At 46.4% G+C, this 18,522-nt stretch overlaps 1 protein-coding gene across 1 annotated transcript; it reads right to left on the reverse strand.

The window, feature by feature from the left end:
- Positions 1 to 370: 370 nt before the first annotated feature.
- LOC144110475 (uncharacterized) lies at positions 371 to 12,328 on the reverse strand. The gene is made up of 7 exons (XM_077643387.1): positions 12,219 to 12,328; positions 9,918 to 10,095; positions 9,394 to 9,448; positions 6,878 to 6,972; positions 5,390 to 5,840; positions 2,483 to 2,741; positions 371 to 1,221 (listed from the first exon to the last, which is right to left on the reverse strand). The coding sequence occupies exons 1-7, from the start codon at positions 12,319 to 12,321 to the stop codon at positions 737 to 739; spliced, it is 1,626 nt and encodes a 541-aa protein (XP_077499513.1). The 5' UTR covers positions 12,322 to 12,328; the 3' UTR covers positions 371 to 736.
- Between the last annotated feature and the right edge of the window lie 6,194 nt (positions 12,329 to 18,522).

Raw genomic sequence — 18,522 nt, forward strand, 5'->3', positions numbered from 1 at the left:
CTAATTTTATGAGATCGATGATTTATGTAATCACTGAATTAGTTTCAATCACGTTCAGTTAAATATACTGACAGAACTAACTAGTTAATTACTCCACAATCTGATAAGTTAATCCAGCCGTTTAAATATTTTATAACTGAATAAAATTATCAATTGAATTAGATTACATTCATTTGTTCATTTCATCATGAAGAGTTCGTATCTGTGCTTCAAGTCCACGGCTTAGGCATAAAGATACAAAAACACAGCACCATAATGGGCAACAGTAAGAGAAGTGCTTTCGCATCACTGCACATATGCAGACAAGTTCGCCCCCGGAAATTTTTCCTTTATTTTTTTCAAAGACATTTTTTTCAAAAACAATAGGCAACATATTACAACAAAGAAAAACCAAAACAGCGCTCAGAACACAACGTATGCCAGGTGTTACGAAAACAAACCGATTGAAAACCTGACGGCAAAGACTTCAACGACGCCTAGAACACGCAGCGAAACAAGTTGACAAACCGTGGCACCACACGCGCGCACTTTACAATCGGCAATGGTGTTTAAAGCCCGGACAGAAATTACGCTCGGCCCCTTTGTCTCTATCCACGCTCTGAACAGGCGGCAGGAACAAGTTCCTGCTCTCAAGCGACTAGCAAACAGCGTCAGAAATGCGGTGACGCGGGTGGACGAGGAGGTGGGACTCGCTGGCAGCAGTCGGCGCCGACCTCTGGTGACTCTAAGTCGGCCGCTAGAGCGCTGCGTAGCACTCGATGATGACTGCGCGAGGGTCGTCCGCGGAGCGCCTCGCATTCCGCACTACGTACGGCCTGCCATTCAGGCGAATCGCGTCCAACTCTACCCGTGGCATTCCCTGTTGTTGGGGGCGGCAACTGCGCAGCAGTGGCTGTTCGTGCTCTGACAGCAGGTCCTCGTGCAGTAGTGACTGTCGATCCTGTTGTGACGACAGTCCCTGTGGTGAAGCCGGTCTCTCGCGTCGTGACAGAGGTTCCTGCCGACTCAGCGGCGGTTCTCTTTGAGGCAACAGCTGTACGAAGCTGGCGTCCGTCGGTGTCCATCGCAATTCTGGCCCATGCCGCGCCGAGTGAATTGTGGTTTGCGGTCTTGGCGGAGATTGAGTGCCGTAGGGACGACCCGAATAAAAGTTGTCCTCGGAAAATACATTCCCGACCCTGGCGTATGGGTCCCAGCTGAGTCTGTAGTTGTCACCTGGCCCTGCGGTGTGGAAGGAGGTTGCGACAACGAGCTAAGTATAGAGGCTCAAGATGCTTTATAGGATGGGATGGGATGTGATCGCATGGATGTTCAAGATGCATTATTTTATAAAAATCCTATGTCGACACATCCTATTAGCATTAATGAACTTAGTAGTTAAGGAATTGTTTTCAATTACTGGCTATCAATTAAACGCCCTCAATGGTTACGATTATTGATTTGCAATTATATTACCCATTTTCTTCCTTTTTACTCTTGTTAATTAATCACATTTACTGTATTTACATCTCCTTTTACTGCAATCACATATTCGTTTTAAAATTTGGCACCAGGTCTGCTTTCCCATCTGCCTACAATATCACCATCCAGCCTAAAAAAATTTGGTTCTAACGCTTAATAACTCTATATCACTCAAACTTTTTGCTTAATTATCACTCATGAAACACATTTTATGTCGTTTGAAACTTTAATTCAACTCATTTGCCTATTTTCGCACCCTTTTGCCGGCCACGGTAGTTTTCCCATCCACTCACTATATCGACGTCCACGCTATTTCGTTGGTTTATCGACATTTTTGGCTCTAATTAACTGTTCATCCTATCGACACAATTTTTTTCTCTCATCATCCTCACATCATGCTCTTTCGATTACAACCATTCGTTTGATCCTACCTATTCTAAGACCGCCACAGCGTATGCGGATGGGTTTTGATGACATGACCTCGCTGATACAGCCAATTTATGCATTAGCATTTATAACGTACAAAGCAACGTACTGCATATTCCCTCTCAATAGCTTGCGCCATGAGATAAGCTTTATTTTCGAGCAACATACTGCACATTCCCTCTCAAAAGCTTGCGCCACGAGATAAGCTTTATTTTCGGACAGTAACAATGTCAACATAAACGGCTCCTTTGAATACTTTTTCTTTCCTGACCACTGCGTTTTGACTGGACAGCCTCAATAACGATGTGACACTAAGGTGACTGGCATGGTCAGAAGCACGCAGACACTGAGTTTTTCATCGTTTTCACTTCGAGACCACTGGCGTTCATCTCACGTACGCACTCTTTAATGTTCTTTTTATTTTATACCGAGGGAAATATATTGCTACAATCTTGGCACGCCACATTATAGGGTACGACGATATGACACCTCGCCGCATGCTTTCCACAGCCTTCAAGCCGAATAATTAAAATTCGCGGCGTAGTTTTGCCACAGATACATCCACACCGAAATGGGGCATTGTACGGGTGCTTACATCGGCGTCCGTATGATGGCTGCATCTCTTGCTGAGCGTAGTCCTGCAACGATGGTACGTGCAGTGCGTAGAAACGTTCCGCGTTGACATGCGGCCATCCCACAAACTGCCGCTGCGGTTGCAGCTGCGGCTGTGGCTGCGGCCCTGCCTGCGGCTGGTGCTGTTCTCTTGAACGGCCGACCACCGATGGAAGCGCCGTCTGCTGCGACGTGGCCGTGCCGAGCCGCGGTGGGGCGCTGCTGGGCCTTGCCGCTGGTTCCTGCACGCAGTGAACAGACGATGGCACTCGGTGGGGAAGTTACAAAAGGTGGCCGATATGGATGCACGTATGGTTGACCCTTTTTGAAACGGGGTGCACGGTGGCAGTTGCCACCATGTTAATTCCCTTTTTCCTTATATTCCTTAAACGGTGCTATAATCATATTTGTCATTTTGTTCGAATACATTTTTAATCCTAGCCTTCTGACATTGTCACATCCCTGCCATTGCGGCCGTGATCTTCTGATTGTCTTTTGCTAACCTTATTATAATGCACAGCTTTAGCGCCGCCAGCGGCGACCAGAGACAACTGCCGACTACGCGCTTCAACGCCACCACTGAACGGCCCCCGGCTCTCACCATTGTGGGCAAATGATGAACGGGTTAGGGCACTGCCGTTTGGAAGAGATGAAGAATTATAAGCGCCTGGTTATCGATGATTCTTGCTGTGGTACCCTTCTTATGATACAGTAACATAACGCAATATCTGTAACGTAATATGGCACCGGCTTTGGACTACTGGAAAAGTGCTTTGCACCCGGCGTTCAGAAAAAAGATGTTCAATAACATTCATGACGAATAGCGCATGAAATCTGTTTTTTGAAAAGCATGTAGGTGATGCGATGAAGCGGTCACAAAGTGACAGCATACTACACGCTGTAAACTTGATCATAAAAATTCCATGCGTGCACATAAGTCTGCTTTAGTGCAGTAATGCGGAAGAATTCCTCTTACTGCTGCCGATTATGTTGCTCGGTGTTCGTTTCTTTATGCGTTTGCCGTTTCTAAGTAGTGTTTTCGTTCGAACCTGGCTCAGTGGTTAAGGCGCTCGCATACTGAGCCGGAGTACCCGGGTTGGAACCCGACCGCAGGGCCGCGTTTCGATGGCAACGAAACGCAAAAACTCGCCCGTGGGCTGTGCGATGTCAGTGCACGTTAACTATCCCCAGTTGGTCAAAATTATTCCAGAGACCTCCACTACGGCGCATCTTTCTTCCTTTATTCTTTCACTCCCTCCTTTATCCCTTCCATTACGAGGCGGTTCGAGTGTTCACCTGGATATGTGAAACAGTTACTGCGTTATTTCATTTTTTCAAAACCACTTTTCGCTTTACCACATCGAAAGACATGGGTTCCATTATTAGAGCGTCTAGCAAGAACACATAAGTACTAATTAATTAGTTTGCTTAATTAAGTTCATGGTTCATGGGGGTTTAACGTCCCAAAGCGACTCAGGCTATGAGGGACGCCGTAGCGAATGTCTCCGGAAATTTCGATCACCTGGGGCTCTTCAACGTGCACTGACATCGCACAGTACACGGGCCTCCAGAATTTTGCCTCCATCGAAATTCGACCGCCGCGGCCGGGATCGAAGCCGCGTCTTTCGGGCCAGCAGCCGAGATCCGTAATCACTCAGCCACCGCGGCGGCAGTTTAATTAACGGCTGCACTATTGAATTCACAAAAACAATTAATTTAACCAGGAATGTGTGAAGTAATTCACTATTTAAACAAGTTAATCATTTCACGTAATTACAAATTATTAAATAATATGGGCGACTTAATTGATTTTAACTGGTTGATTAACTCAAGAATTAACAAATTCATCTATTCAATTTAGTCACTGAATAATTTGAACTAATCGGCTATTTAAACTAATTCGTAGAATAAATTTATTTGTAAATAGGGCGAACTAATAATTTGTGTTAATTAAATATATATTTCATCAACTATTCTAAAAATTACCCCTATAATGCATCAGAGACAAGCTCGCACTGGCACCCTCTGATGACACGCTCAGTCGACACGCTCTGATTACAGGTCCTGTACATGTCACTCATGAGACAAGAAATGCTTTCGCATTGAAATCCATATTGTCACCACTGTCAGCGTGCGTGTGTCCACAGACAACTTAGGGGCGGTTTTACTGATTGATTATTTCATTAGAAATGATTCTCGTACCACGCGCGTGTTGCGAGATTTCGACTACAGTGGGTGTAATTAAGCCCATTGTGACACTCGACGGAAAACTCCTCCCTGGCTCCAAATTTTGCAGCTGACAAGTACAACAAGGACATTAATCAATTTCGCAAAGCACTCCGCGTAAGTCATTAACTGTAATACAAACCAGCCCGGAAAGATGTGAAGAGACGCCGTGCAAAGTGCCTTGTCGATGGAAATCCAGGAGCTAACTATGAAATTTATTTTAATGAAGGACAGGTCCATACTTGGATGAAACCCGTGAGTTTTCATAGCTGTTCAGCCGAGAACCACCATTATGAGTGAATAATATACCAAATTATACCAAATATACCAAATTCAGCCCTATGACCAAAGCTGTCTTAAGCACTCCGAGAATAAAAGCACGTTTTTCGAGCTTAAACCACCATCTTCAAGCGCTTCAATGAGAAGCCAGCAATTTCTGACCACAGACCGATTTATTCTGGGCAGGCTGAATGAGGAAACCTGCACACATTTTTCAAGAAGGGTTAGAGATCACGTGGGACCATGTGGTACGAAACGATATGCAAATGAACGAATTGATGCCACGAGGCTGCCGCGTTCGTCTGTCACTGCAAACGGGTCGCGTGATTCCGGCTTGCGCACAGACGAACAGTGAGGCGGTTTTCAGGGTGCCGATAGCACTTACCTGCACGGGTAAGGGACCTGGACAGTCGACCGTCGGAGTTTCTTTGAGGCCGGTGAACATGCCCACCGGTGTCGGCTCTGTACGAGCTGGAGCCGAGCTCGAGACGCCGGTGTCCCTGTACTGTGGCGTCGGCGACGGTGGATTAGAATCAGAGGGAGACGACTTCGGCGTCGCCTGCGTCGTCCGTGACAGCAGTACCGGCAGAGGCGAGTTTGAGGTACTCGTCTCTTCCTGGCTCTGCGATGAGACAATTGGCAGCTGCGACGCCCCAGCCGTGGGCACCGACGACATTCTGTTGTCTCTCGGTGGCTCCAAGTCCGGCGGGGTCATCGCAGGGGACGTCACCGGCCCCAGGTCGCTAGCGAAATTCAATGCCTCCGTTGTCTCATTTGGTTCGCCCTGCTCTTCTTTCTCGGGCATGATCCACTGGCGAGGTCTGTATTTAGGAAACCTGCAGGAGGAAAAAAAAAAGGTTGTGAGGAGTTCGGACACAAAGAAGCCGGTGGAAGAGGTGACCGGTCCTCTCGGACTTTAGCTGTAAGGTAATGCTATAGACATATTGAAAGTAATTGGTCAATTTTTCAGATATATCTTCTTTTTACCGTGTTTCCATTGTTCGCGTTAAGCATGTACAATTCATGTAAAGAAGCAATATTAACACGTTTGACGTTAGGAAAAATGTTAACACCCAAAAAAAATCAAGCGTGATGACCGGAGATCTCCAGTTACATTGATTATTACAGTGAAATCGTACAATGGTATGAATAAATTGCGCTCATAAATTCTTTTCCATTCAAAAGAACTCCCTTTGTCCAGAATTAATCACAAAGTGTACAAGAGAGGGGAAGCCTCAGGGGTCTTGCCAACGTTTCGGCAAGAGGACCAGTCTTCGTCTGGGCGGGTATGAGGTTACAGCGCGTCCTCGAAGGGAGCAGCAGACGCGGGAGAGGACGCCGTAAGACAAGGGCTGCATCGTCGCGCTGTACACCACTGGTGAGGTTTCGTGTTTCGTTTAGTTCAATAGATATGAGTCCTTGTGCGAGAAACGGCATGCTTCGCATAGTAACGGTCATGCAAGTATTTTGCCCGAATATGTCGCAAATTTAAACTGCGCTAAAATTTCGCTTTAGGTAGCACTGAAATCGTCGGTCATGTTCTAATTGTTACTATTGCCATCAATTTGGCTTCGTTTTGTCGAGGAGAAGTTACTCTCTCAATATCTCCATTTAACGATCTCCTGCGCCAGCGGTTTTTAGCCTGTCAACGCAGACTTCCTAAATTTATCCGTACACCGGACCTTATGCAGTGCACTGCTTTGTTTGTTCTTTAATTAGAAGCCCCCTGGACTCCCTCAAGCAACCCTTGCTTATCTGTCCTCAGCAGTGCACGCCCTGCGCAAGTCCATTTCGGCTTCCTGATTTGTTAGAAGCAAATAAACTTGTGAGAGTTCCGTCACACACAGCAAGCGACAGAGACACGTATGCATACCTTTCACTGTAGTTGAGAGACCAGAAGCTGTTCCTGGCATTGCTGGAGGGCACCTTGGTAAAACAGCGCTGGAGGAGGGCGTGGCGCACCGAGCTCTGCGAGAGTTCACCGCAACGTGAAGAACTTTTAAAAGAAAAACCTTGGCCGCTATCGAAATATTTACAAAAAGACAAAAAAATGGGACAGGACACTTAAGCTCCGCCTTAAGGGTATGACGCGATGGCAAAGTGGATTAATTTCCATATATGCAGAAATTCATTCTATACATTCATAGGGTTCCTACCTGCCTTCTAGATTTCTCCCTGGACACCAATGGTATGACGCGAAAGCAAAGTGGATTAATTTCCATACATGCAGAGAGTCATTTTATACATTAATAGGTGTTCCACCTGCCTCCTAGATTTCTCTCTTCGCACCACCTGCTCACAACGCCGGCAAATAAAAATTGATTTTTGGTGAAAAGAAATGGCACAGTATCTGTCTCACATATCGGCTGACACCTGAACCGCGCCTTAAGGGAAGAGATAAAGGAGGGGGTGAGAGAAGAATGGAAGAAAGAGGTGCCGTTGTGGAGGGAGTCGGAATAATTTCGACCACCTGAGGATATTTAACGTGCGCTGACATCACAGAGCACACGGGCGCCTTTTGCGTTTCGCTTCCATGGAAACGCTGCCGCCGCGGTCGGGTTAGAACCCGGGTACACTAATATGTGTTAGTGAGCTCAATTTAGTCAAGGCAGTTATGATCGTGTCTGCGGGAGACGCCTGAGTGCAAAACGGTAACAACGCCGCTCCGTACGAGCGACGGCGTAGCGTGGAGTACACGACAGCGTTTCATCGAACTGTCATCGTGAAGAGCTAGCTCTGTACGGACCACGTGTCAACGTCGTGGCGTTGAACGCGAGCCAAAAGATCTCCCAATCACCCTCTCCCGCGAGCTCATTGTTTCCCCACCGGCTTTGATTGGACGCTGTGGTTGGGCGCTGTGATTTGCGCGCTGCGCCGCTAAGCTGGGATACCCGGTTTCGATCTCGGCCACCGTGGTCGCGTTTCGTTGCAGGCGGAGCGCAAAATGCGCCCGTTTACTGTGCGATGTATGTGCGCGTGAAACATATTCAGACGGTCGAAATTATTCCGGCGCCCTCCACCAAGGCCTCTCTATCATCTCTTTCTTCATTCACTACCACCTTCATGCCTTCCCTCATGGCGCAGTTGAGTTGCCCTCGCAGGAGTGAGACAGTACCTGTCCCTTCCATTTCCACAAGAACCAAATATACTGAACTCTCCTCCACCCCCCCCCCCCCCCCATCGTCTCCTCGGTCGAAGCTTTAAACTTGCAACGGAGGTAAATATTTGATGGCAGCTCCAATGTTAAAGCACGAAAACTGACAGGACTGTTACCACTATATAACTCGACATTCGGGGAGATCTGTTTAGATATGCTGTTTTCGTAATGTACTGAAGGAAGGAAATTGAGAAGTCCACGAATATCTGTAGAGTTATAGAGCACTATTTTCATTTTTCAGGCATACTCGCTCTCGTAGGGCTTCCCTCTCAGTCCTTGATAGTCACAATGGAAACGTCGCGATCTGAGAATTCTCAAGAGATGTGTTCGAGGTGTCGGACCACTGTATGATTATGCGAGACAAAGTTTATGATGCGTTTCGGGAGGTCATCACAGCAGTGGGAGGAGTTACGAGGGAGAGGAACTACGCTGTCAGACGTCACGTCATTGGGTTAGGACCACTCAGTGGATTGTGTTGCCATGCGCGTAATCGTGACGTTCAGAGTGACGTTAGGGCAATTCCCTCTTCCTTTCCCTTGGTGACCACCCTCCTGTTACGGCGACTACGACTACTACTGATAGTACTAGTACAACTGCTACTACTACGACAGCGCTAAACCTAGGGAACGAGCCTCAAACTGCTGTCGTTTTAGACTATGAAAGGGGAGTGTTAACTGAAATGTAGTCAATGCTTACATCCCGCATCCAGGAAAAGCGTAGAAAATGTTTCGTGTACGCAGAAATGCATCCTAGGGTTTGCAGGTCCGGTTCCCCCGCCAGAATTTTTTCGTCAGCACTGCAGAACCCCAGCTGAATAACAATAATGGTCTAACCTCAGCTAGATAATGATAAATTGTTTGGATTTCTTTGTAAGCGAACAATGGGTACTTGGCCATCTTTAGCTCATAAGTACGTACACCACCGCATAGTTAAGATGTTATGTATGTCACCTCAATGAGTGCAAAAGGATAGAAAGACAAGAAGAGGAATAACAAGAAGGCATTTCTGATAAAATAGAGAAGCTGCTATAATAGCAGCTCCCGTTAGCAGAATACGTTCCTGTAAATATCTTTTGCAGAATATTTTTTCTGTTCCTTTTCCCCTTTCAGATCACCTCCACTACGTAAACCAGCATGTCGGTGGTTTTAAATACATTGTCAAAAAGTAGTCTTGTCCAGAAAAGGCCCTTCTCATTTACTTTTCTCCTGTCTCTCTTCAACAGTTTCGCTCACCCTAAAAGTGGCCTGGGCGTCCTTGTCCACGAAGCGGAAGAACGGGAACTTGCACCTGCGGATTGGGGAGACAGGTTAGAGAGAACACCCAAATGTCGAGCGACAAATCAGAGTAACTTTAGTTATCGAGCTACATGATGTGTTGCTGATATCAATCGTTTTGAGAAGCGCTGGACGTTTAGGACGTTTTAAGTTTGGCACATCTTGAAGAGAGCCGCTCACACGCGAGACAAAATGCGATGTAGCCTGAAATGCACGTCATGTGGAGTCCTCCCGGAATGCTGCTTCGTACAGGCTCCGTGACGCGGCGCAGTCCGTCAGGACCCCACGTGACCATACTGTGCCTGGGGAGACCAAAAACTTAGCAAGAGGAAAGCGTGGGAGTGGGGGACACGACAGGTCTGGATTCGTCATTTTTGGCTAGTTCAATAAGCATTGAAACACTTAGGAGACGGTGATGCAACCTGAGGTCTTCGCGATCAGGCAAGATACCTTCTAGATCGTTCGTGCGAAGAGGGGCTCACCTCAGTGCCTCGTAGATGTGTTGCACGCGCAACATTTGCCGCGGACTCTTGTGGATAACGTTAGCGATGTGCTGCACCAAGTAGCCTGACGGCCTCCGAAGGCAGGTGCCCGCGGGCAGCAGTTCTCCCAGGGGACCAGGTGGCGCCCTGTCCACCGTGCATGTGTCCTCAGTACTTCCTAAGTACAGACCAAGCCCAATGTGGCAAAAGAAGTAGTTCAGAGTTCAATCTGATGGAAAAGGCTTTGCAATATGCAACAGTTCTTCAGATCCGCCTCCAATCGCATGCTTAACTAGAGGCTTCATGTTGAACGTCATTTTTTTATCCTTGCAGTCCCGGTATAAATCGAAAGCCAGCGCTGTGGTGTTGCACTATTGCACATGCCCCTGCGTTCTGTGTCTGTTCCCCCCTACTCCCTTCCTGTATTATTAACAGTAATGATTATGAAAATGCAAACCATTTTTTTTAAATCTCTGCTGATTCGCGGTAAAAGTTACGACCCTGAACTCCTTGACGGACATCGAAAAGCATTTAACACCCTTTTTACATTAAATCAAGTACTCACAACGTTGGAAACATATTGCTAGCGGCTTTACCTCACACGATTTACAAATGATATATAAGTTATATTGATTAATAACTATTTGTCCTGCCCATCCTAAGCTACGCGTGGATGAGATCCCGATATTTTAAAGCGCAGGAATACATGATGTGCTGCTTCTGTCAAAAACTCTCTGTAGTCGTAACTTTTCCAGCGGACATGTATGGGGTTTAGTACATGATATGGGGGTGCACGGGGAGGGCTGCCCAGTTGTATCAAATTCGCCTTGTCAGCATAGGGGATGACTTGACAAATCACTCATGCGTCAGATGCTCAGAAAATAAGGAGCGCCGTTTCTGTTAGCGGGAGAAAGACGACCGCAATCCTACCACTTAGTAGAAGACACAACCCCATACCCAGAGTGTATAGGGCTGAATCCGCTAGAACATTAATCGTGGCCGGCCGGAACCACCACCACGCTAACAACGAAAATTACAATGTTGTGGGGCAATCCGTCAATAATTATTAAGTAAATAATACAAAAGAACGATGTCAACCTCACTGCAATGTTGAGTGTCGTCATGGAGAGCGTGCGTGAGCACACTTTGCGCTAAGTTTGTTAAGTGGGTAGGATAAAAGACGCAAACAGTATAACAACACAACCGAAAAATTTCTGCAATTACAGCAGATTTCTGCAGTGTTTTGGCCTTGAAATTTAGTAACAAAAAGTTTTGTATTCACAGGTAAATTTTCAGTACTATTGTGCTGTCCCTTTTCGCATCGAAAAAAAAACTACAGAAAAGTATCAATTATATATACTGCATTGCTAGAGAAAAATATTACAATACTACAGAAAAATCATCTGTCGTTTCCGCAAACATACAGAACATATTGTCATAATTTGGGCACGATTCGGTAAATTTTTTTTCGACTGGGCATCCATTTATTGGCGCCATGACACTGTGCACTTGCATGGCGGCCACTCTGGCGTCAGGATGAGCCAAGCATACATGTCCGCACACATATAGGACTCTGCGTCAGTAAATATACAACCCCATTACCATAAGCATTTGCTATTTTCGCAGATTCTAAGTGAAGGACAAATACATTGACTGCGGCATCCCGTATCTGTGGGCCAGGTTTGCTCTGTGCAGCCACCCATTTCACAAGGGGTCGAGCACTAACGGCTCAAATGCAAACACGCACACCCATGCGCGTATTGTGACGAGCATCAGAGCGAGGATCGTCACTATAGCTTTAGGATTGCGTCTACATGTGCTCCCGGGGGAGTACACTGCCAACCATGTTAAAGGCAATACGAAAAACCGGATTACCAGCTGCATGCTATGCACGTGAAGTGGTAGCTATGTGGTTAGGTGGGGAGAGCATCTGCGGGTGCAAGTGCAGAATAGACATTCCACAATAGACCCACGCTAATAGGTCTGCACTATTCTCTGGCAGAGCTTAGAAGCTTTCCGGCTCTACATAAAGGGACCCCCTACGGACACGGTTCAAGGCACACATCCTTTTCATAATAGGACTTAAGGTGAAGGGTTTTACCATCCTGTTTACATCAGTAACGAATCCGTTCTGCCGACTTCTTTTACCTACATTGGTCCAGAGACTACAGGTTGTTCGACTTGGAGACCTGCTTCGGATATGTGTATCGTCCGGGACGAAATTAACACTGCCTACCTCGGATTTTAATTGGCCGAATGGAGTGTACCGGACAGCGCAAGTGGCGCACAGCTCTCACTCACCGCGGCGTCTCTTCTTCGTGCTGGGTTCGCCGCAGCGGTGTTGGTGGCCAGCACTAGATGGAACATCGCTCGCTGCTTGCACTACGGTGCTCATGTCCGGCATGATGCTGGACACGTAGGCATTGGAAAGAGCATCGGTTTCCTTTTCGACCTGTAGCAGGGACGACGAGCACAGGTCACAATGCGCTAGCCTCTGCAAAACTTGAACTGCAGAGAGAAACTCTACTAACGGAGCTATAAATTAAGCCTACTAATGATGCCTCACCGAGCAGAAGAAAATGGGCGTAGTATTCGTGAGCTCTACTCAGCACGAGTACTTTCGTGTAATAGACTCCTTTTAAGACTCAATAACAGGGTGATCGACTCAATAATAACTTAATACTATTACAACTGCACGGAGGAAGGTGTCAGATCGGAATGGTCTGGGAATTGGGATATGTCGAAACCGAAAATAACGCTCTTCTTCTGCCAGAACACACGCCGCGTATGTAGATAGCGTGATAATGTCACGTTATTTTCAGCTATGTAATAATCTGACCACAGATCACGTGACACTATAACGTCGCCTAGGGTGCTCACTCCCCGGCCTGTGCATTTCTCAAGGCGTAGCCAGGCCCACCAGGACAACTGCATGAGATCAGATGAGCGTATGACAGCCCCCGCGGTGGCTGAGTGGTTATGGCGCTCGGCTGCCAGCCCGAAAGAGGCAGGTTCGATACCGGCCTCGGCGGTCGAATTTCGGTGGAGGCGATATTCTAGAGGCCCGTGTGGTGTGCGATGTCAGTGCATGTTAAAGAACCCCAGGTGGTCGAAATTTCCGGATCCCTTCACTGCGGCGTCCCTCATAACCTGAGTCGCTTTGGGACGTTAAACACCCATAAACCAACCATAAAACAAATCTGAGCGTATGGCTACACGTAGCCATTTTCTCGTCATGTCAATTTTGAGGGCCTTATCAGGAGTATACGTGCACTCCTGAAGGGAGAGGTGCTCTAAGGTGTACTGCACACGTATCATAACTTTTTCGCTTTGGATGCAAGGCGAGAGCTTTGGAGTTCCTTCGATATCAAGTCGTCACGCAACAAGAAAAGGACAATTAGTCAATGAGTATATGCACTGAGACATGCACCTAGTGATAGTGACGTCATAGGCATATGGTGAAGTCCTTTAGGACAAAAGTCTTTTAAGGTGAATGCATTCAGGGTAAAGGCCTTCTGGTTAAAGCACTTTCGGTTGAAGGCTTTTATGTGAACGGTCTTTATGGTAAAGGCCATTAGGTCAAAGGATGCTTTCGCATTTTTTCAATATCACCACATTCTAGACTTATGCCAGTTTTTAACGATCAGGACGGCAAACTGCTGTCGCACAATCCTCCAGAATCTAGTTTGCATTTAGTGGTTTGAATTTGCTTGCAGTGGGTGGCACTCTTTGAATTGTCCTTTGTGGACACACGACATCCGGTGCAGTTATCACCGTCTCAGCCAAAGAGGAAACTTACGCCGTCAGACCAGTCGTCAGCGAGGTTATGGCGTGAAGATAACTCTAGTGTTACTGCATTAAAACAAAGCGAGCAGCGTGGAGGTTGGAGCAAGAAGGAAGGACGCGCGGGGTGCAAGACTACACTCTGGCGCTCAAACATGAAGCTCTCATGAAGGTTGCAAGCAGTCATAGACGACCAATGCTGCAGGCATTTAGAACACCTCTGCGAAATATAACAACAATGTGGCCAAGTCGTTTAAAAGGCGGACTCTAGAAAGCAGCGAGGCGTTCCCTACAGGAGGATAAGGTCCCTAGTATTTAGCCTCCACCGAAATGCGACCGCCGCGGCCAGGAGCGAACCTGCGTCTCTCGAGTGCGTGGTAGTTCTCCAATGACAACTAAATCCTTCAGCTGCTAAAGATCCTCGACTCGAATAATATCCAGGAGAAATACCCTCCCTCTAAAACGTGCCACCCTTGAATTACATAACGAGGTGCCATGTTAAAGTGGCTGTTTCTAATGCGAAAACATTAGATGGCTGTGTCCCGAATTCCTTGTCAGCAAATTTTGACTCCCTCCTTTATCCCTTCCCTTACGGCGCGGTTCAGGTGTCCAACGATATATGAGACAGATACTGCGCCATTTCCTTTTCCCCCAAAACCAATTATTATTATTAAAACATTCTCCGCACGATTACGTCGTTCTGTGAAGATAAATGTGGACAACTTTGACTTTGTTAGGTAGTGCGTAATGAGATCGTGCTATAGAAAACATTTGGTCGATGAATTGAAGTTACAAAATTTTTACACTTTGACGACACAATAGTCATGGCCGTCGACATAGTACTTGGACGGGATAAGTAAAATGAACAAATAAAAGAAATACAAGAAACATAAAAAGATGAAAGGAAACAAAAATGAAGAAGAAAGTAAAAGATCAAACATAACAAATATAAATAGATCTTGCACTGGCTTCGTGGAAAAAATCCGCATTTTTCAAAGTTCTATGCTTTCGCATTCCTGTGTGTAAGGAGACTGAAGTGCCCTGGCAATTTTTGGCTGGAAGCGATACATTGTGCTACCACTTCTGGAAGTTTGGCATTCTTGACCCTCGACAGAATCCGCGCCTAATGACATCAGGGAAGCAGCGAGGGCTTGGCGGAGTGGTACGCTGCCCATCCGGATGGCAGTGTCCCCGGACGCGTGGTGGAATCGCTGTCGCACTCACCTTGGCGCCAAGCGGCTTCACATCCGCCGTCCCCGATTCGTGATGCATAGCCGTAGTTACGGCATCCGAGTCGCTCGTCTCTGGATTCTGCTTCTCGCTTTCACAGGTCCGGGCTCGTCGTTGTCCTATGCATCCGCCTCCGCTGGCTTTCCGTTTTCGGCCTGCGTCAGTGCAAATGTGACGGCTTGTGCTTTCTGAAAAACTTTTTCTCGAGACAGGCATCCGCTGTCTGTCTTTACAGCAGAATCTCTTAAGAGTCAGACTCTATAGTATACCGTTCTTGTTATATAACACAAGGACAGCTCCAGTTTTGTGGAGTCGCAGGACAAATGAGCTTGCCGAATGCTTCTTTAAAACGAGTACTTGATCTTTTCTTGGTGTTCAAAGCCTTTCGCATCAGTGTGCGCAGGTCCGGCGACCATTTAGTACATGGTCAAGCGATGTTCGAGCACTCTTCCCCCCCGCCTCCCCCCCCCCCCATTTTCCCGCATGTTTCCAGCAGCTAGCGCTGTGCTTCGGAATAAAGAAGTTCACCCTCAGAGGCAAAATCTGTTACCATCAATTTTCCTGCATCTCCCACGTGCAAGGGGAACAGGCGAGTGCTGCTTGCTCAAAGATTTCATGACAGAGCGCGCAGTGATCATTCATAGGCAGGTACATGCTGACAGTGAGCTGAAGGTGGGACGGAGGCCGGCCAAGGCGGGCATGAGCTGTGTGTTTCAACTTGAATAGGAGCACCGCTACCTTCAATGATTTTTGCAGCCACACAGCTAAGTCAGATAAAACTCAAGAAAGAATTGGCATTTCCCTTTCAAAAGAGAGCCTTCCAGCAGTCAGTTGTTTTGGAGGTGGCGGTAGAGATCAACACATGGGGCGGTGATGGTGGAGTCTTGTGTTGTATACTGTGAACATTGGTTGGATTCGAGAATGGTTGGGGGAGATCGGATTAAGGGCCCCTCGGCTTGTGTAATCTCGAACTAGGCCGTTCGCGACCTAATTTCCTTCCAAGACTTTGTACGCGGGGGTCCATGTTATCTGATATTTGATGGATGTATTAGACTCGGGGTTGCTGTGACTAGCGGGAGGAATATTTATGTGCCTTGCCTGCAGGGAGGACCTGACAAGCCGCTTGTGAGTCGGCCACGATGTGGTACTATCGGCCGGTAGCATTCCCGTGCGGTATGGCCAGGGCTATCGCAGTCACTTAGGCCTCTTGTATGGTAGAGTTTTGTATGGAAAGGGAGACGACTTTTTTGGCAGTTGGATTTTACTACGATAGCTGCCTCTGCGTTTCCAAGTGGGGAGGGAAATAGGGCCTCGTCTACGTCGACTGCCTTACCACTCTCGCTGTCATTTGTCATGTAATTCATTCTGGGCTGTATTTCGGCATTAATGGGAGTGGGTGGACATGTTCTTGGGTACTGGAGCTACGTGTATGCAAACTCTGTTTGCCAAGAGAATGTTCATTGAGTCCAGTCTACAACCAACATTTCCTTGGCGTTTCGATGGAGGCAAAACGCATAAAGGTACCCGTGTGCTGTGCGATCTCAGCCGATCTCAGTACACGTTAAAGATCCTCACGTGGTGCGGAGTTCCCGTTTCGAACCCGACCTCAGCGGCTGCATATCGATCGAGGCGAAACGCAAAGGCGCCCGTGTGCTGTGCGATGTCAGTGCACGTTAATGACTGACTGACTGACATGTATCTGAGCAGAAGAACGAAATCGAAAGAGCACGGGCCTGCCTCCTGGCTCAAGCCGAGTCACGCTCGCTGCCGCGTGCTGAAAGTAGGAGGGGTGAAGGATAGGAGAGCAGAGATTGAAAGAAAAGACGCGGCGCACTAATAGGCCGATCCCGGCGGAAGGGAAATACCGAGCTGACCCGTCCCAGAGTGCTGCATGCCAAACACACCGCAACACTCCATAAAAAAGTTTAATATCTTATGTCCAAGTACCCGCTGCAGACATTAATCAGGTATCAGGTATGAGGTATAGCACGTTAATGATCGCCAGGTGGTCGAAATTATTCTGGAGCCCTCCACTATGGCACCTGTTTCTTCCTTTCTTCTTTCACCCTCTGCTTCATCCCTTCCCTTACGACGCGGTTCAGATGTCCGCCGATATGAGACAGATACTGCGCCATTTCCTTTCCAAAATAATAATAATAATAATAATAATAATAATAATAATAATAATAATAATAATAATAATAATAATAATAATAATAATAATAATAATAATAATAATAATAATAATAATAATAATAATAATTTTATTCCCACAGCATATTGAAATACATACAGGATTGGGCCTGTCAAAGCCAAAAGGAGGCTTGCAGGACTAGGCCCGGCAACATCGGCAGCGAAAAGTGATGGCAATACAAGTCACATAATAAAGTACACACACTGAATACATATTATTAAATACTGAATAATACACTGAATAAAACTACAAATCTCAAGTGTCATTTGTTTTCTGGCACAAAGGCTTTTCACAGAGTTTTAATCATGCGTTTAATAGTTGCCTTAGAAATAGCGGATTACACATCATCAGAAAGGCTATTGAATAATGTAGGGACGTATACACAGCGTCTTGCTTTGCCGTATCTGGTCGCGTATCTATGGATCTTAATAATAATAATAATAATAATAATAATAATAATAATAATAATAATAATAATAATAATAATAATAAGTTTATTATTATTATTATTATTATTATTATTTTTTATTATTATTTTGGACTCCCTTGCGCGTTCCCTAATATGTTTCACAGCTAGTGAGAGCTAGCGAAAAATCAATTTTTATTTTCATTCTGGAGCCCTCACAGCGACATCTCTTTCTTCTTTTCTTCTCTCACTCCCTCCTTTATTCTTTTTTTTACGGCGCCGTTCAGGTGTCCACCGAGACCTGACAGATCCCATGCCATTTCCTTTCCTAAAAAAACAATTTTCATAATTATGGAGGCCTTGTACGATGCTTATGAGGCGACATTGGGTAACAATTCATTGTGCTTTCATTAAAAGATTGTCATGAAAAATGCGCGCTGACGCTAGTACGAATGCTTGAAAATTTCACGGATAGAAATTACCAACCTCTTTGCGTTTTTATGGAGGAAAAATGCTAAGGCGCCCGTGTGCTGTGCGATGTTAGTGCACGTTAAAGATCCCCAGGTGGTGGAAATTATTGCGGAGCCGTCCACTACGGCACCACTTTCTTCTTTCACTCTTTCCTCTATCCCTTCCCTTACGGCGCGGTTCAGGTGTCCGCCAATATATGAGACGGATACTGCGCCATTTCCTTTCCACAAAAACCAATTATTATTATTATTATTATTATTATTATTGTTAATATTATTATTCTACAGTCCCATGCGCGTTCCTTAATATGACTCAGAGCTAGTGCACAGGATATAGAATTTTTCCTTGCACCGCTAAGCTGCTTTTTGTAATGCTGATAGTTCAGCCGGGCTGAGCCTCAGCCAAGTTTAACCTAGTTGAGCCGAGTTTCAATATTGGCTGCAATGCTGCCTTCGCTTCACCGCACCTGCACCGTAGCCTTTCGCAACGACGCCACCGCATGCGCTAGCACCGCTGCTGGC

This window comes from Amblyomma americanum, chromosome 11, assembly GCF_052857255.1.
Source record: "Amblyomma americanum isolate KBUSLIRL-KWMA chromosome 11, ASM5285725v1, whole genome shotgun sequence".
NCBI classification, from domain to species: domain Eukaryota; kingdom Metazoa; phylum Arthropoda; class Arachnida; order Ixodida; family Ixodidae; genus Amblyomma; species Amblyomma americanum.

What these genes read in the sequence shown, in the direction of transcription:
- LOC144110475 (XM_077643387.1), bottom strand. Translation starts at nt 12,321, where the DNA reads ATGCCGGACATGAGCACCGTAGTGCAAGCAGCGAGCGATGTTCCATCT. An exon ending in CACATCTACGAGGCACTGAG is followed by an intron (nt 9,449 to 9,917) that starts GTGAGCCCCTCT and finishes CCCAATCCGCAG; the next exon opens with GTGCAAGTTCCCGTTCTTCC. An exon ending in ACGCCCAGGCCACTTTTAGG is followed by an intron (nt 6,973 to 9,393) that starts GTGAGCGAAACT and finishes GAACTCTCGCAG; the next exon opens with AGCTCGGTGCGCCACGCCCT.